At 42.2% G+C, this 26,636-nt stretch overlaps 1 protein-coding gene across 1 annotated transcript in view; it reads left to right on the top strand.

The window, feature by feature from the left end:
- The window catches only part of LOC120055151 (growth hormone-releasing hormone receptor-like), a 39,067-nt gene extending 14,862 nt beyond the window's left edge, over nt 1–24,205 (top strand). Inside the window, exons 7-14 of the mRNA XM_039003074.1 lie at nt 6,312–6,444; nt 6,951–7,104; nt 9,930–9,990; nt 10,292–10,361; nt 10,977–11,068; nt 15,997–16,126; nt 18,629–18,670; nt 23,235–24,205. Of these exons, the coding sequence (XP_038859002.1) occupies nt 6,312–6,444; nt 6,951–7,104; nt 9,930–9,990; nt 10,292–10,361; nt 10,977–11,068; nt 15,997–16,126; nt 18,629–18,670; nt 23,235–23,336 (784 nt within the window). The 3' untranslated portion in view covers nt 23,337–24,205. The remainder of the gene's footprint in view (nt 1–6,311; nt 6,445–6,950; nt 7,105–9,929; nt 9,991–10,291; nt 10,362–10,976; nt 11,069–15,996; nt 16,127–18,628; nt 18,671–23,234) is intronic.
- Nucleotides 24,206–26,636: the final 2,431 nt, after the last annotated feature.

Below are 26,636 nucleotides of genomic sequence, written 5' to 3'. Positions count from 1 at the left end.
CAAAATTGCATGAATAAGGCTTGAAATTACTTGTATGCTTTCTAAATATAGTATAATCAAATTTAAAAACAACTAACTATAAGATTTCACATTCCTTATAACTGTAAAATACATATTTAGTGTTAGAGAAAATGTGCATATTTTCTAAAGGTCTCTCTTGATCAAAACGTCTGCACCCATAGCTGTGAATGTCTCACAGAGCTCTAACTTGGTTCCCTGAACTTGTTAGGAACTCTCCTTTCATCTAATTGTAATATTGTCTGTCTATGACAAACGTGTTTTTTGTTTAAAATCGTGAATTCTTTTAGATTTATGGCTATAAATAGATCTCAATGTGCTACTGTGAAAAACCACTCTCTTCTGCTGTGCGACGATGTAACGATTGCAGGCATGTGCTTTGTCAGTGGCTGCTATGTAGGGTTCAGCCAGGAGTTGATGGACAGTCGGAAGAGCAAATTAAATGGTAGGAGGGACATCCCAGCTTCAAGTGGTTTCAGATTTCACATCCTACATCACACAGGCTCAGAAAAAAGTCCCATGCAAAAACCTGATATCTCTAGCTTAAACTAACGGATTTTGATAGGGATTTGTTTTATTATGTTACTTAGATTCATGCACGGGTGCGTCAATAGACTCTTAAAGGCCATGTTTCACTTTAAAACCCCCCAAACAATAATGAGTAGTGCACACAGTGGCTTGCGAAAGTATTCACCCCCCTTGGCATTTTTCATATTTTGTTGCCTTACAACCTGGAATTAAAATTGATTTTTTTGAGGGTTTGTATCTTTGATTTACACAACATGCCTACCACTTTGAAGATGCTAAATAATTTTTTTTGTGAAACAAACAAGAAATAAGTTTAAAAAACTGAACTTGAGCGTGAATAACTTTTCACCCCCCCAAAGTCAATACTTTGTAGAGCCACCGTTTGCAGCAATTAGAGCTGCAAGTCTCTTGGGGTATGTCTCTAAAAGCTTGGCACATCTAGCCACTGGGATTTTTGCCCATTCTTCAAGAAAAAACTGCTCCAGCTCCAAGTTGGATGGGTTCCACTGGTGTACAGCAATCGTTAAGTCATACCACAGATTCTGAATTGGATTGAGGTCTGGGCTTTGACTAAGCCATTCCAAGACATTTAAATGTTTCCCCTTAAACCACTCAAGTGTTGCTTTAGAAATATGCTTAGGGTCATTGTCCTGCTGGAAGGTGATCCTCCGTCCCAGTCTAAAATCTCTGGAAGACTGAGACATGTTTCCCCAAAGAATTTTCCTGTATTTAGCGCCAGCCACGATTCCTTCAATTCTGACCAGTTTCCCAGTCCCGGCATGATGCTGCCACCACCGTGGGGATGGTGTTCTCTGGGTGATGAGCGGTGTTGGGTTTGTGCCAGACATAGCGTTTTTCTTGATGGCCAAAAAGCAACATTTCTGTCTCATCTGACCAGAGTACCTTCTTCCATATGTTTGGGGAGTCTCCCATATGCCTTTTGGCGAACACCAAACCTGTTTGCTTATTTTTTTCTTTAAGCAATGGCTTTTTTTCTGGACACTCTTCTGTAAAATCCAGCTCTGTGGAATGTACGACTTAAAGTGGTCCTATGGACAAGATACTCCAATCTTCGCTGTGGAGCTTTGCAGCACCTTCAGGGTTATCTTTGATCTCTTTGTTGCCTCTCTGATTAATGTCCTCCTTGCCTGGTCCGTGAGCTTTGGTGGGTGGCCCTCTGGCAGGTTTGTTGTAATGCCATATTCTTTCAATTTTTTAATAATGGATTTAATGGTGCTCCGTGGGATGATATTTTTTTATAACCCAACCCTGATCCGTACTTCTCCACAACTTTGTCCCTGACCTGTTTGGAGAGCTCCTTGGTCTTCATGGTGCCGTTTGCTTGGTGGTGCCCCTTGCTTAGTGGTGTTGCAGACTCTGGGGCCTTTCAGAACAGGTGTATATATATATATATACTGAGATCATGTGACATTTAGATTGCACACGGGTGAACTTTATTTAACAAATTATGTGACTTCTGAAGGTAATTGGTTGCACCAGATCTTATTTATGTGCTTCATAGCAAAGGGGGTGAAGACATATGCACGCACTAATTTTCCATGTTTTATTTTTAAATAATTTTTTGAAACAAGTAATTTTTTTCATTTCACTTCACCAATTTGGACTATTTTGTGTATGTTCATTACATGAAATCCAAATAAAAATCAATTTTCAATTACAGGTTGTAATGCAACAAAATAGGAAAACCGCCTAGGGGGATGAATACTTTTGCAAGACAGTGTATATGTATGAATCTGTTATGTCACTTTTTTGTTTTTCAATCTGACAGTAAATTGGTGATATAATCGATTTATGGGCTGCATGTGCACCATATAAATATGAAATAGAACGTTGTCCAGGCTTGATGTAAATTCAGGTGAATACTTATGGAATGCTGAGCCACTGGCTGCACAAGGTGGTAGAGTGCGACTGGGTTTCTTTTGACAATGAAGCACCCTACTACAGCCATATAGTTTGGAACCTAGAAGACCTATAGACGGAAGTAGGCAAGAAGAAGTCGGCCGATGGTGGCTAAAGTAATGTCTAGTTGGTCAGAAAAGTATGGTAAGTTACCCGAGTGAGTGTCTTTGATAACTGCCTAGTTGGTTAGCTAGCTAGCTGCGTTTTACACTTAATTAATTATCTAGCTAGCTAACTACAGTACCAGTCAAACGTTTGGAGATGCCTACTCATTCGAGGGGTTTTCTTTATTTTTACTGTTTTATATATTGTAGAATAATAGTGAAGACATCAAAACTATGAAATAACACATATGGAATCATGAAGTAACCAAAAAAGTGTTAAACAAATGAAAATATATTTTATATTTCAAAGTAGCCACCCTTTGCCTTGATAACAACTTTGTTTGAATTCAAGACCAGATTGATCTTAGTTTTTCAGTGTCAGAGTAGCCACTCATTTTGGTCATATGTGTATGGCTAAAAAAGATTCATCGTATGTCTTCTATCATGTAACTGACGTAGAATTGCATGAAATGTGTTTTTAAAAATAAAATAAAAATCTGATCCTGCTAACTGTTCCCCGTGTGTGGAAATCCTAAAAACACCTCTGCTTAAGTATAGCCTATACCATATCGCAAATTATAAAGAGGCTTTTTCTTCAACAGTAAATTTACTATGCATTGAATTGCATCTGGGTGCACAGATTTGTTTACAGAAAATGATGGTGTGCCGGGAAGTGGGGTTAGGTAATTCCTGACTTTTGCTGTCATATGCCAGAGCCAGATTAGCAAAACAGACAAGAAGTTAGTTGGTCACTCCTGGTCCGCTCAATGTACATACATAATGCTCGTACCAGACAGACTGAACATGGGAAACCAGCTCCATCGACTCTGCTTCCACCAGCCAATTGTCCAGGTAGTCTAATATCCTGAGCCCCAGACACTGCATAGGTGCCAAACCCGCCTCCACAACTTGCGTGGCGAGACGGAAAGCCTGAAAGTGAGGACCAGAAACCAAGCTCATGCAGCCTTGAAACGGAACCTCAGGAACTTTCTGTGATGGAAATATAGTGTCAGATGAAAGTACGTGTCCTTCAGGTCAATGGGGGTGAACCAATCGCCCGGGCGCACTGACTGTAACAGCCGAATGTTCGTGAGCATTCTGAATTTGTAGACCCTGAGGTGCTTGTTTAGGGCACGCAGGTCCAAAATGGGATGCAAAGTCCTACCCCTTTTGGGAGCCAGGAAATACCGGTTGTACCAGCGGTCTTGGGCATCTGACATAGGAACCACTTGGATTACCTGCTTCTGGAGAAGGGAAGAAATCTCCTCCCTCAAAACGGGCGCTGAGGCATCGGGAACAGTCGACGTAATGATGCCGTAAAGACGTGGGGGACGCACAACAAATTGTAAGGTATACCCCAACGTCACGGTTCGCATCATCCAGGGTGACACTGCGCATGCACGCCATTGGTTGACACAGACAGCATGTGTCCTGTAAAGTGCTGAAGGGGCGGACTGGGAGAATTATTTTTTTTCATGCCTTTTTTAATTTCCACCACTCTCAACAACCAAGTGTCTGACGGGACTATTTTTATTAAGCTCACGTGTGAAGGAGACGACACTCTTGAAAACCGTGGAACTTGGGGTGGAAACAGTGTGTTTAAGTGCCGACGTTTGCCTGAAGCCAGGTTCACTCTGGGTTTGGGGACTTCGGCTACCAGTTACATACCCCGGTTGGCCGTGCCACTTGCGGGTACTGTTGTCAAGCAAACATCTGGAGAGTGGACCATGCCACCTCCATTCTCATCGCGCTAGGTGCATGGGGGCTGCTGCCTCCCCCGCTCCACAGAGGGACCAGCTTTCACTTCATCCTTGAGAGCTTTCACTTCATCCTTGCCACTGCTCTTGTGGAACAGGACAAGCAGGAACAGTCTTGGGGTTGGACCAGGAAGCCAGCGCAGCCCGTTTACCCGCCTGTACTCTGTCTGCAGACCCTCTAGAAGACAATGCCTCCGGCCCCCCGCTTATTTTTCTCCTCAAAACAAGACTGCATACACTATACTCCAGGGCTGAGCCGAACAACACCGTAGGAGAAACCATCTCCCTCAGGTCAGCCAACTACTCAGTCTGGTAAACCTGCAGCATTATGACCTTGTTCAGGGACCGGGCCTCCACCCCCTAAGCTCATGGACGAACTCTGCAAAAAGAGGCAAGCGGTGCTTGACTGCAGCTAGCACCGGTGCCAGGTATTTCCCACCAAACCTGACACCTTCTGCCGCAGGGGGGATGGCCACTCCACTGACAATTGCGAAGCTGCTCTGCGACATAGATCAATGAGCAGTGCGCTACAAATCAGATATTCCCCTGCTACATCCGTTAAGTTGGAGTAAAGCCTGATAAATCTTGTGTACCAATGTTTTGTTTTTTTAAGAAATGCATGAATGGTTCTGCTCAGCTCGAGGTGCAGAGCGAATGAATTGAAGGAATGAGGGTTTATCACCTGTTGAAGGCGGGGTTTCCGGTGAGACACAGTGTTCATTGGCCTTGTCAGACGTGATTCTAACGTTCTTCAGTAAAGGGCGCTAGCTCGCGAACTCCCCATAGCTGTGTTGGACCGAGTGATAGGGAACTGACTGGGCTCACACATTGGGGATGGCGATATATAGAGCCCATGACATTTGGATTGCATGAGCTGGAAATGTAATAATCAGAGGGGCAGGTGCTCTAAGCCTTTGCTAATGCTAAGTGGTATAACTGTATAGTCTCAATAATGCACACCTGCTACTGTCAAGCACGGTCTTGTTTGCTCTCTCGCTCCCGCCCGACCGCCCGCCGGTAATTATTTTTTATTTTATTCAACCTTTTATTTAACTGATTTACTTCGTCTATATATCCATAGCGAATTTATGACACAACTATAAGCAATTCATTAACGTTAAATAACAGGTCCCAACTGCATTATTAAAAGTTTATGACATATCCATAGCATATCTATGGCACGTTCATGTCATGCTATGCAAGAACTAATGTTTATCTTACCATCTTAGCTAGCCCCATTTCCCCCATGCACCGTTGACCTCAGTGAGAAGAAGGTAAGTGTGGGCTTTTACTGGTCTGTGGGGGAAATGGGGCTAGTACAGGCTATATTTCAGCATCATTTGCTAAACTTTGTTTGGCCTTTTGGCATATTCACTAACACTGGTATGACAGAAGCACACTTTTGAGAACAGCAATAATGATGACGCTATGCTGCCATTGTAGTACTGCATCTATTAAGATGCCTAAATATGAGCTCTTGCCGAGCATGACAAGAATGTGCTATAGATATGCTATGGCTATGTTTAATTAACCTTTAATAATGCAGATGGGACCTGTTATAACACGTCATGACGTTCTTATTGATGTGTAATGAATGCATTATGGATCTGTAGTCAAAGTAAATTGTTACCCTCGCTCTCTCTCTCATCCTCAACTCTTGTTTCTGAATCTGAATCCGCCCTGTTGTTGTGCAACTTTTTTGGTGGGCCTCATTTTAATAATGTCTTTCAAGTGTCGGTTGAGAGGTGGTTTTATTTTATGTTGATTGGCTTGTGCAACTTCAATCTCACTTCCTGTTAGTAGTTGTTTGATCTTGATCGTTTTGTTGTTTTTTCACCCTCATGCTCTTGACTGTGTTTCGTGTGTGTGGTCCTTGGTCCTGACCATGCTTTGTGTATGTGGTCCCTTGTCCAGCACTCCTGACCGTGTTTTTTTGGTTGCCCTGCGGTCCCCATTCCTGACTGTGTTTTGTGGTTCTTTCCAGGAGGCTTCGCTGTGCCAGGAACTATATTCACATCCAGCTGTTTGTCACCTTCATGCTGAAGGCGATGGCTGTGTTCAACAAGGACGCCAAGCTGTTCGCCAGCGAGGACACGGACCACTGCACCCTCTCCACCGTAAGTCAACCACTGCACCCTCTCCACCGTAAGTCAACCACTGCACCCTCTCCACCGTAAGTCAACCACTGCACCCTCTCCACCGTAAGTCAACCACTGCACCCTCTCCACCGTAAGTCAACCACTGCACCCTCTCCACCGTAAGTCAACCACTGCACCCTCTCCACCGTAAGTCAACCACTGCACCCTCTCCACCGTAAGTCAACCACTGCACCCTCTCCACCGTAAGTCAACCACTGCACCCTCTCCACCGTAAGTCAACCACTGCACCCTCTCCACCGTAAGTCAACCACTGCACCCTCTCCACTGTAAGTCAAGAGGGAAATGGAAGAGGTCCAGTTTGCTAGCTTTTCAACACGCTATCCTCTCTTTCTGACACTCTTTATTTCCCCCTGTTTGTCTGTCTTCGCACTACTCTCACCTCTCTCTTTCTTGCTCTTCCCCTCTTCCTTCCCACCCTTCACTTTCTCTGTGTCTCTCTCTCTCTTTCTTATTGTCCCTCCCAGGCAGCTTGTAAAGCCTCAGTGGTGTTCTGTCACTACTGTGTCATGGCTAACTTCTTCTGGCTCCTGGTGGAGGCCCTCTACCTCAACTCCCTGCTCCTCTCCTCCTTCCACCACAGCCGCCGCTGCCTCTGGGGCTTTGGCCTGTTGGGCTGGGGTGAGCACCTCATGCATCATCGTTGTCTGTCTGTCTGGTCTGGTCTTATCTGGTCTTGTCTGGTCTGGTCTTGTCTTTAGTAAGTCCTTTGGTGGGAAGTACAGAGCCATTTATTTTTGCTCCTCTGGTTCGTAGTGTGTCACTATTCAAATCCTGTTTGATATTGATTCCACTCCACATTTGAAAATGAATTCAAATGAACACAAGGTCAAACAACTGTGTGCAAAACATTGCCTATTCATTATTTTTAAATGGCACAAATAACTCTCTGTATATAGAGAGGAGTAAACTTGAATAATGCAACAAATTAAGTTAAACTTAGTAGCCCACTGCAATTCCCACTTGTATTTTGTTTTTTTACTAATTATTTTATCCCTTATGTGACTTTTAGGATTTCATGCTGTCTAGTTTTGATTGCTTGTTATAGTTATTAGTACTAATTGTCTGAGATGAATTGGGAAGTGCAAACATCATCCTTTTTTTAGTTTTTTCGATTTAGCTGAGGGGTGTCATATGAATCAAGTGCATATGAATCAAGAAATTGTGACTTACAAATGATTTGTCTTGCCTCCATATCCCCCAATCTGATCATGACGCACATTTTATTGAGATATTAACTTCTTCTGGCTGCAAGCCCGACATCGGTACACTTATGACAACAGCCAGCTCAAGTGCAGGGCGCGAAATTCAAAATATATATTTTTTAAATATTTAACTTTCACACATTAACAAGTCCAATACAGCAAATGAAAGGTACACATCTTGTGAATCCAGCCAACATGTCCGATTTTTAAAATGTTTTACAGCGAAAACAGCACGTATATTTATGTTAGCTCACCACCAAATACAAAAAAGGACAGACATTTTTCACAGCACAGGTAGCATGCACAAAGCCAACCTAACTAACCAAGAACCAACCAAACTAACCAACAAACAACTTCATCAGATGACAGTCTTATAACATGTTATACAATAAATCTATGTTTTGTTCGAAAAATGTGCATATTTCAGGTATAAATCATAGTTTACATTGCAGCTACAATCAGAAATTGCACCGAAAGCAGCCATAATAATTACAGACACCAACGTCAAATACCTAATTACTCATCATAAAACATTTCTGAAAAATACATGGTGTACAGCAAATGAAAGACAGGCATCTTGTGATTCCAGCCAATATTTCCGATTTATTAAGTGTTTTACAGCGAAAACACAATATAGCGTTATATTAGCTTACCACAATAGCCAGAAACACAAGCCATTTCCCAGTAGCAAAAGTTAGCGATGGTAACAAACAAGCAAAAGATATATAATTTTTGACTAACCTTGATATGCTTCATCAGATGACAGTCCTATAACATCAGGTTATACATACACTTATGTTTTGTTCGAAAATGTGCATATTTAGAGCTGAAATCAGTGGTTATACATTGTGCTAACGTAGCTACTTTTTCCCACAACGTCAGGATATTTTTCTGACACTTTTTCTGACCAAATAGCTATTCATAAACATAACTAAAAAATACATGTTGTATAGGAAATGATAGATACATTAGTTCTTAATGAAATCGCCATGTTAGAATTCTAAAAATAACTTCATTACGACATACAGCTTCGGTATAGCTAGAGAGTACCCAAAAGCTGGGCGCCAACGACTAGTTCACAGGTACGACAGATATATGAAATAGCATCATAAAATGTTTCCTACTTTTGCTGATCTTTCATCAGAATGTTGGACAAGGGGTCCTTTGTCAAGAACAATCGTTGTTTGGATTTAGAACGGCCTCTTTCCCTCTCGATTTAGCAAGCACACTAGCCAAGTTGCACGAATCTCTCCATGTCAACAAACGGAAGAGAACGGAACACGGCAAAACTCCCGAAAAAATTTCAATAATCTGATTAAACTATATAAAAAAAAACATACTTTACGATGATATGGTCACATGTATCAAATAAAATCAAAGCCGGAGATAGTAGTCGCCTATAACGAAAGCTTTTCATAAGGCAATCCCCGGTTCCTTCTCGCGCCTTCCTGAAAACAGGAAATGGGTGACACGTCATTCCAAGAGGATTTATTCCACTTCAGACCAAGATAAACACTCCATTTCTTCTCTCACCGCCTCTTGACATCCAGGGGAAGGTGTATGACGTGCATGTATACTAATACGTATCATGCCCATTTATAGGCAGGACCTAGAACAGAGCCTCTTTCAGACTTTCCACTTCCTGGTCAGGAAGTTTGTGCCAAATGAGTTCTGTTTTACTCACAGATATAATTCAAACGGTTTTAGAAACTAGAGAGTGTTTTCTATCCAATAGTAATAATAATATGCATATTGTACGAGCAAGAATTGAGTACGAGGCCGTTTGAAATGGGCACCTTTTATCTGGCTACTCAATACTGCCCCTGCAGCCCAAACAGGTTAACAGCAGGTGTTCTTCCACTCAGTTAAGCATTTCATTAAACACATTACTTTTGGTATTTCAATTCTTTCAATTCTCCTTAGACATTCAGGTGTATTGAATAGGCACAGGGAGTAGGCTATCAAGGAGTTCTGGTAAAACCTGTGCAGCTACTGAAATTAGTACTTGGTTCTGAATTCTTCATAATTACTCAGTAAGTGCGACATCTCAGCATATAATTGTTGCATCCTGCCTACTACGCCAAAATGTGCATCTTATTATATAATTGCTGTTTAAGTCTCTCATGTTCAGCCGAGCAGCATAAGGCTTTAAACTGACCGGTATAACAAATGTTCCTCTTTCCATCTACACTCACTTTTCCTTTTGAAGTTTATTTCTTGACTTTTTGTACTCATTTTCAGGTGTACCCATCGTCTTCATCGTCATATGGATTGGGTCCAGGGTGTATTTTGAGGATACTGAGTGAGTATTACTCTGTACTTTTTACTCTCCCAGTACTCTGTATTTGATAAGCCTTATCGGGTATTATCTTTAATTGAGGCCATTTCCTTTTCTATAGAAAATGGTTTGTGATTTGAAACTCACTATTCTCAAAAGGGTTGTACAGTTTTTACATGTAAGTATATTATGCACTGAGAAAGGCTCTTGTTGCTCTTACTCCCACCGGAGACTGAAATAGCAGAAGGGCCTTTATTTACTGTACGGTACTGTCTGTATCTCTGTTATTGAATTTGGTCTGACCGATCGTTACCCTCTCCTACAGATGCTGGGACATCAACGAGAACTCTCCCTATTGGTGGATCATCAAAGGGCCAATCGTGGTTTCTATTGGGGTGACTAGGCTCTATGGGGGTATCAGTCATACACAATGTGTGATTGTCTTAAAGGGACATACCGATTATCTGTTACTTATGTCACAGCGCACTTGTGGTTGTTACTGTACGTGCCTACTTTAAAAGAACGTTTTTTTTTAAAGTGAACGGTTTTAAGCTTTGATGCCCTATTCTGATACGTCTCTATTGATCTCCGTGGGGTACCATCAGGGCTCTTAATTGTTTGGTTGTGTTTAATTCATTCAGGTGTTTTAGTGTCGTATAAAGATGAAATCTGTTGTTGGGCTTGAACAACCAATAGTCAACACAGCAGGTGGTCCTATCCCATTTAGTCCTGTGTCCTATGCTGTACAAATTGTGTCTTGACTATTGCCATAACGTCAATGCAACCCAGAAATGGAGGAATATTGTTTGTTTAGATTTACTTTATTGAATCCTCCTGGGAATATTTGTATTCTGTCTCCACCTATTTTCCAGATTTGTACTGGTGTTGTGCTACTATAAAGTACTTTATGACAACTGTTGATTTAAAAAAAAAAAAGGGGGGGTTTATGAAATGATAGATTAAAAACACAGAGCTTTTTTTATTTGTGTTAAATAGTTTTTTATCGACAGGTCAATTTCATCCTCTTCATGAACATCATCAGAATCCTGATCCAGAAACTGAACCCTCGTCTGATCCAGTTCAACAACTCCGACCAGTACAGGTGAGGAGTCTTTTCATTGGATGATACAAAAGAGGAGCAATGTAATTGGACAAAAAGTCGGGTATCCTAGGTCAGTGGAGAGATGATTTTATCGGGCCCTTCTAATATGAAGTTGTCGGACTGGAAAAGACAGGGGAGGTGATTTATAGGATACAATCTATAGATGATATCTGCTGTAGACTATCATAATGTCTGTCTGCTACATAGAAATGGGAGATCTGAGTGAAGCCAACTTTCTTAGTCTCCATTTTTAGGACACAGACAAAGTCATCATAACCATTATGAGCGACTGAGTATTCTGAGTAGGTTTGCAAAGCCGGAATCTTCTGTTATTTTGGTAATTAAGAAAACATTTGTCAATCTATCGTAACGTTGGTAATTTATACTTGAATAACTTTGAAAAAATGAATTCATATATAGTATAATGCTTTTATATATTTGTGTCTATTGTCCATGAGTTTTTAGTTGATGAACCACATGGCTCAAGTGAAAATAGCCAAATTAATGAAAAAAGCATCTAATCAACAATGGAATTATCTTTAATTACCTCTGCAACTCATCCAACTATTGACTTTGTTTACACCAGCCACCAGTTTGACGCCAAAACAGTCACAACAAATACAATTTGACATAGTAAAATAAGTAAAAGTGTGTAAATAAAAATATAAAGGATATTTTATACTGAAACTCTCACACCTAACACCAATGTTATTCACTAAATTGATGGTTTATATTTAGGATAATGTTTTACAGCTTTGTCATTCCATTTGTATTTTCAAATCAGCGTCATCTTTATTTTACATGTGATTAAGGCCACACAAAGGGCCAGAGATAATTAGACACCTGTGATAATCTGAAGTACCCAAAAGCGCCACTAGTCTTGTGATAGATTACACAAAAATACAAACATTCTGGTAGTTTACTGGTAAAATTAGAAACTTTGCAACCCTAATTCTGAGTACCTTATGTAATGCAGTAGTAGGTAATACAGTTTGTTGCTCAAGCACATTCTGGGGTCACTGAAGTCCAGTGCATTTAGACCATTATTGAAGAGAACGGTCTATTCAGTTGCGTGGTGGCTGCATGACGCCGGTTAAGTGTCCTACATTTCAGCAGTACATTAGAGAGTCTGTATCGTAATGTAAAAGCACTTTTCTTTTCCATGGCCTTCTCTAGGGCTGCTTTTAGGGTGTTCAAACACAGATTTCTTATGAAGAGCTCTGTTGCAGAGCTACAGTTGAAGTCGGAAGTTTACGTACGTAGGTTGGAGTCATTAAAACTCGTTTTTCAACCACTCCACAAATTTCTTGTTAACAAACTATAGTTTTGGCAAGTTGGTTAGGACATCTACTTTGTGCATGACACAAGTAATTTTTCCAACAGTTGTTTACAGACAGATTATTCAATTATAATTCACTGTATCACAATTCCAGTGGGTCAGAAGTTTACATACACTAAATTGACTGTGCTTTTAAACAGCTTGGGAAATTCCAGAAAATGATGTTATGGCTTTAGAAGCTTCTGATAGGCTAATTGACATAATTTGAATCAATTGGAGATTTACCTGTGGATGTATTTCAAGGCCTACCTTCAAACTCAGTGCCTCTTTGCTTGACATCATGGGAAAATCAAAAAGAAATCAGCCAAGACCTCAGAAACACAATTGTAGACTCCTGAAGGTACCACGCTCATCTGTACAAACAATAGTGCGTAAGTATAAACACCATGGGACCACGCAGCCGTCATACCGCTCTGGAAGGAGACGCGTTCTGTCTCCTAGAGATGAACGTACTTTGGTGCGAAAAGTGCAAATCCACCCCAGAACAACAGCAAAGGACCTTGTGAAGATGCTGGAGGAAACAGGTACAAAAGTATCTATACTCAGCAAAAAAAGAAACGTCCCTTTTTCAGGACCCGGTCAAAGATAAATCGTAAAAATCCAAATAACTTCACAAATATTCATTGTAAAGGGTATAAACACTGTTTCCCATGCTTGTTCAATGAACCATAACAATTAATGAACATGTACTTGTGGAACGGTCGTTAAGACACTAACAGCTTACAGACGGTACGCAATTAAGGTCGCAGTTATGAAAACTTAGGACACTAAAGAGGCCTTTCTACTGACTCTGAAGAACACCAAAAGAAAGATGCCCAGGGTCCCTGATCATCTGCATGAACGTGCCTTAGCATGCTGCAAGGAGGCATGAGGACTGCAGATGTGGCCAGGGCAATAAATTACAATGTCCTTACTGTGAGACGCCTAAGGTAGCGCTACAGGGAGACAGGACGGACAGTTGATTGTCCTCGCAGTGGCAGACCACATGTAACAACACCTGCACAGGATCGGTACATCTGAACATCGCACCTGCGGGACAGGTACAGGATGGCAACAACAACTGCCCGAGTTACACCAGGAATGCACAATCCCTCCATCAGTGCTCAGATTGTCCACAATAGGCTGAGAGAGGCTGGACTGAGGGCTTGTAGGCCTGTCTGGTGAGGCAGGTCCTCACCAGACATGACCGGCAACAACGTTGCCTATGGGCACAAACCCACCGTCGCTGGACCAGACAGGACTGGCAAAAAGTGCTCTTCACTGACGAGTCGTGGTTTTGTCTCACCAGGGGTGATGGTTAGAAATGAGCGTTACACCGAGGCCTGTACTCTGGAGCGGGATCGATTTGGAGGTGGAGGGTCCGTCATGGTCTGGGGCGGTGTATCACAGCATCATTGGACTTAGCTTGTTGTCATTGCAGGCAATCTCAACGCTGTGCGTTACAGGGAAGACATCCTCCTCCCTCATGTCGTACCCTTCCTGCAGGCTCATCCTGACATGACCCTTCAGCATGACAATGCCAGCAGCCATACTGCTCGTTCCTTGCGTGATTTCCTGCAAGACAGGAATGTCAGTGTTCTGACATGGCCAGCGAAGAGCCCAGATCTCAATCCCATTGAGCCCGTCTGGGACCTGTTGGATCAGAGGGTGAGGGCTAGGGCCATTCCCCTCAGAAATGTCCGGGAACTTACAAGTGCCTTGGTGGAAGAGTGGGGTAACATCTCACAACAAGAACTGGCAAAACTGGTGCAGTCCATGAGGAGGAGATGCACTGCAGTACTTAATGCAGCTGGTGGCCACACCAGATACTGACTGTTGCTTTTATTTTTGACCCCCCCCTTTTTTCAGGGACACATTATTCCTTTTCTGTTAGTCACATGTCTGTGGAACTTGTTCAGTTTATGTCTCAGTTGTTAAATCATGTTATGTTCATACAAATATTTACACATGTTAAGTTTGCTGAAAATAAACGCAGTTGACAGTGAGAGGATGTTTCTTTTTTTGCTGAGTTCATAACCACAGTAAAACGAGTCCTATATCGGCATAACCTGAAAGGCCGCTCAGCAAGGGAAAAGCCACTGCTCCTAAACCGCCATAAAAATGCCACACCACGCTTTGCAACTGCATATGGGGACAAAGATCGTACTTTTTGGAGACATGTCCTCTGGTCTGATGAAACAAAAATAGAACTGTTTGGCCATTATGACCATCGTTATGTTTGGAGGAAAAGGAGGGATGCTTGCAAGCCGAAGAACACCATCCCAACCGTGAAGCACGGGGGTGGCAGCATCATGTTGTGGGGGTGCATTGCTGCAGGAGGGACTGGTGCACTTCACAAAATAGATGGCATCATGAGATAGGAAAATTATGTGGATATATTGAAGCAACATCTCAAGACATCAGTCAGGAAGTTAAAGCTTGGTTGCAAATGGGTCTTCCAAATGGACAATGACCCCAAGCAAACCTCCAAAGTTGTGGCAAAATGGCTTAAGGACAACAAAATCAAGGTATTGGAGTGGCCATCACAAAGCCCTGACCTCAATCCTATAGAACATTTGTGGGTAGAACTGAAAAAGCATGTGTGAGCAAGGAGGCCTACAAACCTGACTCGGTTACACCAGATTTACAATTTAATGGCAATGCTACCAAATACTAATTGAGTGTATTTAAACTTCTGACCCACTGGGAATGAGATGAAAGAAATAAAAGCTGAAAGAAATAATTCTCTCTATTATTATTCTGACATTTCACATTCTTAAAATAAATTGGTGATCCTAACTGACCTAAAAAGGGAATTTTTACTAAGATTAAATGTCAGGAATTGTGAAAAATTACAGGTAAAACAGTATTGAACTTAGAACTGGAGTAAAAGTTTATTTTTAGTTAATTTCAGTTCTTACAGTTAATTTCAGTTAATTTTAGTTAATTTTAATTTCCTACAGTTTATTTTGGTTCCTATAGTTTATTTGTCTGCTGATGGTCTACATTCTGTAACCATAGGGCTGCATTCCACTTCTGAAAAACTCACTCCCTTCCACTCTCATTGAGCCACTTTGAAAACTCCCCTCCCCCTACAGATCTGAGAGAACTGGTTTAATAGGTGAAAACAATGGCGGGAAAGTCTACCTATCACTTATACATATCCAGTTCCTTTGTATCCAGGAAGGAGAAGTTGTCAAGGTTTGAGGGAAGGGAGCATGTTTTCATGTGTGTAAGGTCTGATTCACCCGCTGAGTCAATGCGGTCTGTCTGACAACGGATCACCTACACCACTTCACCCCTCGAAAGGCTTAGCAGATGAAATCCTCATTAGAGCGCAGTGCAGAATAATTGACTCGAGCCCCGAAAGCACTCATGCATATGTAGATCCTATTATATTCTTAGCTAAGGTCAGTCAAGTAGACTGGTAAAAAAATGATTGCGTGTACCGGTATTCTCCCATACGTAAATGTAAAATTGGCTTTGAAATGCATTCTTGTACACAATCACATGCGTATTCATTAACATGTTAACATGAACAACCCAAGAGCTTGTTACTCAAGCTTATTCTCTCTCTCTTTTCCTCCCTCTCTTTCTTCCTCTCTGCCAGACGGCTGACTAAGTCCACTCTCCTCCTCATCCCTCTCTTTGGGAGCCACTACATGGTGTTTAACTTCCTGCCGGACTACTTCCATGTTAGCGTGCGCCTCTGCATCGAGCTCTGCATGGGGTCCTTTCAGGTGTTCTAATCCTTTTGCGCACACTCACTCGCTTGGCCTGCACACACAAACAAATTCACGCTCTCTCAGATACTGTACTCACTGGTGAGAGGCTAGCATGTCTTGGGGATATGATATTTGTGCCGTTGTAACTTTCTCACTCATTCATTATTCACGATTCATTCAGGGTTATTTGTAATTATGGTAGCATCCACATTCATGTAGAAGTCTTTTGAAACGGATTCTATTCATATTTGCAATAAAAGTGACTCCAAAATGACACAATATATTATTTACCATTGATTTCTATTAGGTGCAAAATAATCTGAAACACAACCAAAACAAACAGCAAATTCATCCAACAAATTTGTAGAGTCACAAGTTTGATGTAGTCATTGTGTGCTATAAATATTGAACCAAATACTTACATTTTTACAACTTTAATACACATATATCGTAAGTGAATTTGTCCCAATACTTTTGGTCCCCTAAAATGTATAAGAAGTGCTATAATAACTAAACGGCTCACCCGATATGGATGAAAATACCCTCAAATTAAAGCTGACACTCTGCACTTCAACCTCATAGTCAAGGTATCATTTCAAATCCAAAGTGCTGGAGTACAGAGCCAAAACATGTTCACTGTCCCAATACTTTTGGAGCTCACTGTATGTGGTATTTATACACTATGTCATGAATATGTATATACATCTAACTTACGTAAATTACTCCTGGCATGGATAGCACTTTTACAGCCAGTAAAACAAAGTAATTGAAAAATAGAACAGTTAACATTAAGCATTTTAGAGAAAGCAAAATGGATGTGGTTTACAGTACCTTCGGTGTTCAGCCTCCTTGACCTTTTCCACATTTTGTTACGTTACATCCTTATTCTAAAATGGATTAAGTAAAACACTTTTCTCATCAATCTACACACAATACCTCATAATGACGAAGCGAAATCAGGTTTTTAGACATTTTTGCAAATGGATTAAAAACAGAAATACCTTATTTACATAAGAATTCAGACCCTTTGCTATGAGACTCAAAATTGAGCTCAGGTGCATCCTGTTTCCATTGATCATCCTTGAGCTGTTTCTACAACTTGACTGGAGTACACCGGTGGTAAATTCAATTGATTGAACATGATTTGGAAAGGCACACACCTGTCTATATACTGTATAAGGTCCCACAGTTGACAGTTCATGTCAGAGCAAAAACCAAGCCATGAGGTTGAAGGAATTGTCCTTAGAGCTCTGAGAGAGGATTGTGTCGACGCACAGATCAGGGGAAGGGTACCAAAACTTTTCTGCAGCGTTGAACACAGTGGCCTCAATCATTCTTAAATGGAAGACGTTTGGAACCACCAAGACTTTTCCTAGAGCTGGCCACACGGCCAAACTGAGCAATCGGGGAAGAAGGGACTTGGTCAGGAAGGTGACCAAGAACTCGATGGTCACTCTGACAGAGCTCTAGAGTTCCTCTGTGGAGATGGGAGAACCTTCCAGAAGGACGACCATCTCTGCAGCACTCTACCAATCAGGCCTTTATGGAAGAGTGGCCAGATGGAAGCCACTCCTCAGTAAAAGGCACATCACAGCCTGCTTAGAGTTTGCCAAAAGACATATAAAGACTCTCAGACCATGAGAAACAAGATTCTCTGGTCTGATGAAACCAAGACTGAACTCTTTGCCCTGAATGCCAAGCGTCACGTCTGGAGGAAACCTGGCACCATCGCTATGTTGATGCATGGTTGTGGCAGCATCATGCTGTGGGGATGTTTTTCAGCAGCAGGGACTGGGAGACTAGTCCGGATCGAGGCAAAGATGAACGGAGCAAAGTACAGAGAGATCCTTTGTGACAACCTGCTCCAGAGCGCTCAGGACCTCCAACTGGGGGTGAAGGTTCACCTTCCAACAGGACAACGACCCTAAGCCAAGACAACGCAGGAGTGGCTTCGGGACAAGTCTCAATGTCCTTGAGTGGCACAGCCAGATCCCGGACTTGAACCCGATCGAACATCTCTGAAGAGACCTGAAAATAGATGTGCCGCAACTCTCCCCATCCAACATGACAGAGCTTGAGAGGATCAGCAGGGAATAATGGGGGAAACTCCCCAAATACAGGTGTGCCAAGCTTGTAGCGTCATACCCAAGAAGACTCAAGGTTGTAATCGCTGCCAAAGGTGCTTCAACAAAGTACTGAGTAAAAGGTCTGAATACTTATGTAAATGTGATATTTCTGTTTTTCTACAAACCAGTTTTTGCTTTGTCATTATGGGGTATATGGTGTAGATTGATGAGGGGGGGAAATGATTGTATCAATATTAGAATAAGGCTGTAACCTAACAAAGTGGAAAAAGTCGAGGGGTCTGAATACTTTCCGAATGCACTGTATCATATACCTTTTTATGGCATTATTTACAATTATACTGCCCACAGTTCTTCTCTTAACTGTTGAGAACATCTTTGTGCTTAATTGTTTTGAATATTGATAGTTGATTATATATCCTCTCTCTTGTAGGGGCTGATTGTCGCAATTCTCTACTGCTTTCTCAACCAAGAAGTGAGTAGTCTAACGTTCTACTTTAAAGGCCCAATGCAGCCGTATTTATATCAATGTCAAACAATTCCTGGGTAACAATGAAGTACCTTACTGTAATGGATTTTCCATTGCTTTTTAGAATTTAACTAGGATTTTCATGGGAGTGGGAAGGGGAAAACTAAAACTAGCTGTTATTGGCAGAGAAGATTGGAACTCTCTTCGTTATTGGTCTATTAACCAATTGATCTCATGATGATGTCACCATGGAAAGCAGAAACTCCCGCCCATAAAAAAACCTGCTGATTTAGAAAGTCCTGTGTAGATTGTATTTTCAACCAGCAACTATCAGGAAAATAACACTGATCAAATGTTTTCATACTTTTACAGAGTTAGTTTTATAAAACAAAGGGGGAAATGAATTTTAGGTGCACTGGGCCTTTAATAGACACCAACCATACTGCTCTGTAGATGTTGCTTTGATATAAAGCATTAGAATAATACAATATAAGCGATTTCGCAGGTGTGTATCCAAAGCAACTTACGATACAGTGAGTGCTTACATTTCAGTTTGTGACCCCAGCAGGAGTGAAACCCACGACCCATGCATTGCTGTGTGCGTTGTAACACAGTGCCACATGTTCAAATCTGTTTCTCGCCATACAAACACACTCAAATTTCTCTTCACCACCATAAATGCGTCTTTCTTCAGCAGGTTGGCTCAGCAGGAGCAAAATCTGCAGGAAGCTTCAAAGTTTCAAATAAAATGGGGAGGGAGGGGGGTTTTGCCTGGGCACTGTGCCCAGGTTAATGAGGCCACATTGTTGACAAAAGAAAGCCTCCAAAAAAGTAAATAAATACATACAGCCGAAATATTAATTCATAATCAATAATTTCTGTCCATATACACATTTTATATCCATATTAATATAATCCATGTTTTTCTGTAGAAAGTGTAGTTAATCACCCACAGACTGATTTATAATAATGGACTATTCCACCCTGACAGAGTTCACGTGCATTGTTTCACGCGATATGATTGCAAATGTGACTTTCATTGACATTAAGCTGCAGCAATGAGTCGCTGTCAGAGTGGGTAGAGAAAAGAAAGAAGGAAGATTTAATTTGAACAGAAAAACGACCTAAGTTAACACATTTCTTTATTAAAAAGACAGTGCTGCTGATAATACTGCCATCGTCGTGGAGGACTGGAAGGGGAAACCTGTTGAAGTGCCTATAGAAAATGTACACACCCTTGAACTCTTTTCATATTTCGCTGCCTTAAAATGGGATTTGTTTCCTACAGATCTACAGAACCTACTCCACATTTTCAAAGTGGAATATAAGAACATTTTCCTAGACCCGCCGTGAGTTAGTACTTGGTGGAAGCACCTTTAACAGCCATTACAGCTGTGAATCATTTGGAATAAGATTCTACCAACTTTTAAGGCAACATACAATACAGCGCGATCCACCGCATTTAACAATGGCAAGGTGACTAGGAATATGGTCGAAAACAAACGGTGTAGTTATTCCCTCCGTAAGGCAGTCAAACAGGCAAAACGTCAGTACAGCCACGTCACGGACACTGACGTCTTGCGTCCGGACAAGCGAAACACATTCTTCGCCCACTTTAAGAATTACACAGTGCCACCGACGCGGCCCGCTCCCAAGGACTGTGGGCTCTCGTTCTCCGTGGCCACCGCGAGTAAGACATTTAAGCACGTTAACCCTCGCAAGGCTGCCAGCCCAGACGGCATCCCTAGCCGCGTCCTCAGAGCATGCGCAAACCAGCTGGCTGGGGTGTTTACGGACATATTCAATCTCTCCCTAGCCCAGTCTGCTGTCCCCACTTGCTTCAAGATGTCCACCATTGTTCCTGTACCCAAGAAAGTGAAGGTAACTGAGCTAAATGACTATGACTAGTGCTTTGAGAGGCTAGTTAAGGATCATATACCCTCTACCTTACCTGGCACCCTAGACCCACTTCAATTTGCTTACCGCCCCAATAGATCCACAGACGATGCACTCACCATTGGACTGCACACTGCCCTATCCCATCTGGACAAGAGGAATACCTACGAAAGAATACTGTTCATTGACTATAGCTCAGCCTTCAACACCATAGTACCCTCCAAGCTCATCATTAAGCTCGAGTTCCAAACTGCCTCTGGAAGCAACGTTAGCACAATAACTGTTCATCAGGAGCTTCATGAAATGGGTTTCCATGGCCGAGCAGCCGCACACAAGCCTAAGATCCCCATGTGCAATGCCAAGTGTCGGCTGAAGTGGCGTAAACCTCGCCTCCATTGGACTCTGGAGCAGTGGAAACACGTTCTCTGGAGTGATGAATCACGCTTCACCATCTATCAGTCCAACGAATGAATCTGGGCTTGGCGGATGCCAAGATAACGCTACCTCCTATGCACCTTTGCATAGTACCAACTGTAAAGTTTGGTGGAGGAGGAATAGTTGTCTGGGGCTGTTTTTAATGGTTCGGGTTAGGCCCCTTTCAGTTAAGGGAAATCTTAACGCTACAGCATACATTGACATCCTAGACTATTCTTCAGTGAAGGGAAATCTTAACGCTACAGCATACATTGACATCCTAGACTATTCTGTGCTTCCATCTTTTGTTTCAACAGTTTGGGGAAGGCCCTTTCCTGTTTCAGTATAACAATGCCCCCATGCACAAAACAAGGTCCAAACAGATATGGTTTGTCGAGAACGGTGTGGAAGAACTTGACTGGCCTGCACAGAAACCTGACCTCAACCCCATCTAACACCTTTGGGATAAATTGGAACACCAATTTTGGATTGAGATGTTCGACGAGCAGGTGTCCACATACTTTTGGTAATATAGTGTGTATATATACAGTGCATTCTGAAAGTATTCAGACTCCTTGACTTTTTCCACCTTTTGTTACCTTACAGCCTTATTCTAAAATTGATTAAATACACAGTACCAGTCAGAAGTTTGGACACACCTACTCATTCCAGGGTTTTTATTTATTTAGACTATTTTCTACATTGTAGAATAATAGTGAAGACTTCAAAACTATAAAATAGCACATATGGAATCATGTAGTCACCAAAAAGGAGTTGGGTCATTGGATTATTTGGTGTTACGAGTGCGCTGAGAGTCGGGAAGCAAGTTCAGGGAGTAAGTGTTTGAATAAATAAACAAAACACGAAACACAAACAACGCACCGACATGAAACAGAGTCAATAACACCTGAGGATAGAGCCAAAGGGGAGACAGATATAGGGAAGATAATCAAGGAGGTGAAGGAGTCCAGGTGAGTGTCATGAGGCGCTGGTGCGCTTGACGATGGTGACAGGTGTGCGGGGTAATCAGCAGCCTGATGACCTAGAGGCCGGAGAGGGAGTATACGTGACATTTGGAGTGGATCTTTTAACACAGGCTTCTTTCTTTTCACTTTGTCATGCAGGCCAGTAATATGGACTGAATGCAATGTTGTTGATCCCTTTTGTTTTTTCAAGTATTGTGGTGGCAGCATCATGTTATGGATATGCTTGTCACCAGCAGGGACTGTGGCGTTTTCTGCGGGACAATTACACATAGTTTATGCAAAAGACACTCCAGAATGGCTTTCCGATTAGGTGTTGAGTGTTCCTGAGTGGTCTAGTCTCAGTTCTGACTTAAATCTGCTTTAAAAAAAAATCTGAGACGAGGTTTAAATATAGCTGTCCATCAATGATCCCCAACCAAACTTGCTGAGCCTGAGCAATTTTGAAGAAAAAAGAACGATGGATCTATTTTGCCCTGAGAGTTGTGCAAAGTTGATAGGATCTTAATTAAAATGATTCACAGCTGTAATGGCTGCCAATGGTGCGTCCACCTAGTATTAACTCAGGGGTGTGGAGCCCGTGATAAATCAGTTTGACATTTTTCTTAATTCAAATATTTTTCTATAACTTTCTTTTGTTTTGAAAATGTGGAGTAGGGTTGCGTAGATCTAGGAAACAAATTCAATGAAATTTTAAGCCAGAAAAATGTGAAAAAAGTTCAAGGCGGTGTAGAATTTCTATAGACACTGTATCTGATGTTGTCTGGCCAAAAAGAGTATGGCATGTCATACTCTTTTTGACCAGACAGCATCTGATACATGCGCTACATATAGTAAGACAGAGGGGCGCTGTTTCGCTCACTCAGATTCTTTCTCCGGTGAGATAGTTTCAGCCACTTGGTGGGTGCACAGTTCACGGTTCGGTTACTGGAATTATTTTTGGATGAACTTGCGAAGGCAACCTACTTTTTGAAGTGATTTCTTTGACAATCAGATGAAAACATGACTGGTTGTGTTCATGACACATTTTAAAGGTAATGCAACCATGTCTTTAATATAAAAAACAGTTTAAAAAAGTTGTACATAGGAGAGGGGGTGAGGGGTCTATAGAGGGGTCAGAAGGTTTATAAAGGTTTTATTAAAGGAAACAGCTCATCAGAAACACCTCCGTCCATCCATCCGTCAACAACACTGAAATTGTCTGCTTTTGGAGATCGTACAATGTGTACTCTGGTTCTACAATCTAAGGTCTTTGGGCGTGTGTCTGTTTCTATCAGGTCCAGAAGGAGATCCATATGAGGTGGCTGAGGTGGCAGGATAACAGCTATGGAGTGGTACTGCCCGGTGCCAAGGGTAGTCAGATGGACACACCGTTCTAGTGCTCTTCATCCACCTCTCCTCTTCCTCTCCAACCTCTGTGTTTTTAATGAGTGTCTTTCGTAGAGGGGTTGGAATAAAGCGGGAGACAAGATTCCATTGGATATCTGTTTACATTGGACAATAAAGTAATGTTCTTCTTCTCCTTCCTGTGGCCTCCACACATTGATAATGTACTTTTAGGAGCGAGTGCTGTACATTGTGTCCTTGAAACCTACAATGTCCTCTCCTCTCTCATCACAACCTCATTTCTAAAGGGACCACCATTGAGTTCATCCATTGTGTCCAGCTCGAGTTTAACTGTTTGGCACATTGTCAAATTCTCCTCCTCCTCTTCCACTCAGCATCATCTACGCGTTTGTTACATTTAAGGACAATGGAAGTCTATCTCTGTGTAGCTCTGGTCCAGGGCCTTACCTTACGTTCTCTGTGGTACTTCACCACGTTTTGATGTGTTTTTAGCAAGTCAATATGATTGACCTTCTACTGGAAAATAGATGGTTTTATGTATCAAACTTGCCCCTGTTTTTCAGGTTTTATTAGAATATTATCTTATGATGTGTTGCATTCTCTCTGTGTTTTAGTGCCTTTTTGTCTGTGTGATTCTCTCTTTTTGTGTTTGTGTGTGTGTGTGTGTGTGTGTGTGTGCATGGCCATTGCTCCAATGCCATAGATTCTGTATACAGTATTAGGTCCCCTTGAGGTCCTCAGATATGGCTTTTTGTGGCTATTGACCATAAGCAGGAGAAATACACCGCAGGATAGAAATTCATTAGCCTCTAGCTGTGCCAAGAAATATGAGGAAACGGGACCTATGCATTTTTACTTTGTCACTCACCTCATTTCTACTATGAAAATAAATATGGCTACACGTGCAGTGCAGATACCATGCCAACTGCATTGTGTGCTGTTGTTGATTTTTTTTCTACTTAGGGACAAATTATGTTTGAATAAAGCTGTGTGCTTTAACGTAGGCTGAATGTGATACATAATAAAACAGAATTTTAAATAGAAGAATGTGGTGTCTCTTGAAATAAAGCTACATTTATACTTGGAACAGGCTACTGTATTTGCAAGGATCGATGGTGTCTGCTAAGAGTATCAATCTCACTGCCTTCAAGTGGTGATTCGTGTTGCAAGACAATTTACGACAATTCTACAACCTATCTGAAGTGAGCTGGGTCTTTCCAGGAAATTATTGCCTTTTAGCATCCCTTTATGTTAAGTAAAAAATGTGTACCAATATTGAATTTTAAAAGCCTGTTACATTAATTGAAGTGCCCTTTAATATAAACCACATTTTTCTAAAGCTTGCATTCAATTCAGGCTTTGGTTGAGTTTCACTTGCACTTATTCAAAATGCTAACGTTTTAGTATTTGTGGCACAAATCCTGTCCAAGTCCTGGTACCGATATTAGCATTTTTTGCGCATCATATCCAAATCATCCAAAATTGATTGTGAAGCTCAACAAAGTCACTTATAGAGATATTTGAACATGATGTGCAACGACGTTTATAATATCAGTACCATGACTTTAATTGGATTTGTGCACAAATGCTAAAAAGTTAGCATTTGGAAACAGTTCCAGGGAAACTAAACCAAAGCATGGATTTCTGTCAAACCTTGTCCATAGACTGTTTACAGGGTAAGGAAACTAATGTGAACTTTGTAATTTGGGTGAACTATGCCTTTAAGATGAAATCTTCAATCAGTCAACAGTGAACCCTGTTACTTTATTTGGCACTTAATAGTCTTGTTTATTTTATTAACGACTGAGTGGCCAAACACGACTCCAACACCATCATTAAGTTTTCTGCTGACACAACAGTGGTAGGCCTGATCACCGACAACGATGAGACGGCCTATAGGGAGGATGCAGTTTGGTGCCAGTGTAACGGATGTGAAATGGCTAGCTAGTTAGCGGTTCAATCAGTTACGTCACTTGCTCTGAAACCTATTAGTAGTGTTGCCCCTTGCTCTGCAAGGGCCGCGGCCTTTGTGGAGCGATGGGTAACGATGCTTCGTGGGCGACCGTTGTTGATGTGTGCAGAGGGTCCCTGGTTCGCACCCGTGTCGGGGCGAGGGGACGTAATAAAGTTATACTGTTACATTGGTGCCGTGACCCGGATCACTGGTTGCTGCGGAAAAGGAGGAGGTTGAAAGGGGGGTGAGTGTAACGGATGTGAAATGGCTAGCTAGTTAGCGGGTACGCGCTAGTAGCGTTTCAATCAGTTACGTCACTTGCTCTGAAACCTATTAGTAGTGTTGCCCCTTGCTCTGCAAGGGCCGCGGCCTTTGTGGAGCGATGGGTAACGATGCTTCGTGGGCGACCGTTGTTGATGTGTGCAGAGGGTCCCTGGTTCGCGCCCGTGTCGGGGCGAGGGGACGTAATAAAGTTATACTGTTACACCAGGACAACAACCTCTCCCTCAATGCCTCTCCCTCAATGTCCTGGCACAAAACTGCATCCTCCCTATAGGCCGTCTCATCATTGTCGGTGATCAGGCCTACCACTGTTGTGTCAGCAGAAAACTTAATGATGGTGTTGGAGTCGCATAGGCCCCCAGATCCTCAAAAGGTTCTTCAGCTGCACCATCGAGAGCATCCTGACCGGTTGCATCACCGCCTGGTATGGCATCTGCTCGGCATCTGACCGTAAGGCACTACAGAGGGTAGTGCGAACGGCCCAGTACATCACTGGGGCCAAGCTTCCTGCCATCCAGGACCTATATAATAGGTGGTGTCAGAGGAAAGCCCATAAAATTGTCAGAGACTCCAGTCACCCAAGTTATAGACTGTTTTCTCTGCTACCGCACGGCAAGCGGTACCGGAGCGCCAAGTCTAGGACCAAAAGGCTCCTCAACAGCTTCTACCCCTAAGCCATTAGACTGCTGAACAATTCATAAAATTCGCCACCAGACAATTTACATTGACACCCCCCCTTTGCCATCACCTACATGTACAGATTACCTCAACCCCTGCACACTGACTCGGTACTGATGCCCCCTGTATATAGCCTTGTTTTTGTTAAAATTAGGTGAAATCAAAAGTTTGTTTTGACCTGGTTATACTTCTTAAAAGGCACCGAATTGGTGGAATGACCCAGCTGGCAACCGGAGGGTTGCTGGCATCAACATATCAGGGGCTGCATACTGCCGTTGTGCCCTTGAGCAAGGGACCTAAGCCCTAACTGCCCATGGGTCGTTGCTTTGGGGCGCTGCTCTGAGGCTTACCCTCGCTGTAGGCCCACTGCTGATGTAGGGTGTATTGTGCAAGCAACCCAACAGTTAGATTAATACAT

This window comes from Salvelinus namaycush, chromosome 10 (assembly GCF_016432855.1).
Source record: "Salvelinus namaycush isolate Seneca chromosome 10, SaNama_1.0, whole genome shotgun sequence".
Lineage (NCBI taxonomy): Eukaryota > Metazoa > Chordata > Actinopteri > Salmoniformes > Salmonidae > Salvelinus > Salvelinus namaycush.
Note: the sequence above shows the minus strand (reverse complement) of the source record. Positions and strands in the feature narration are given on the sequence as shown.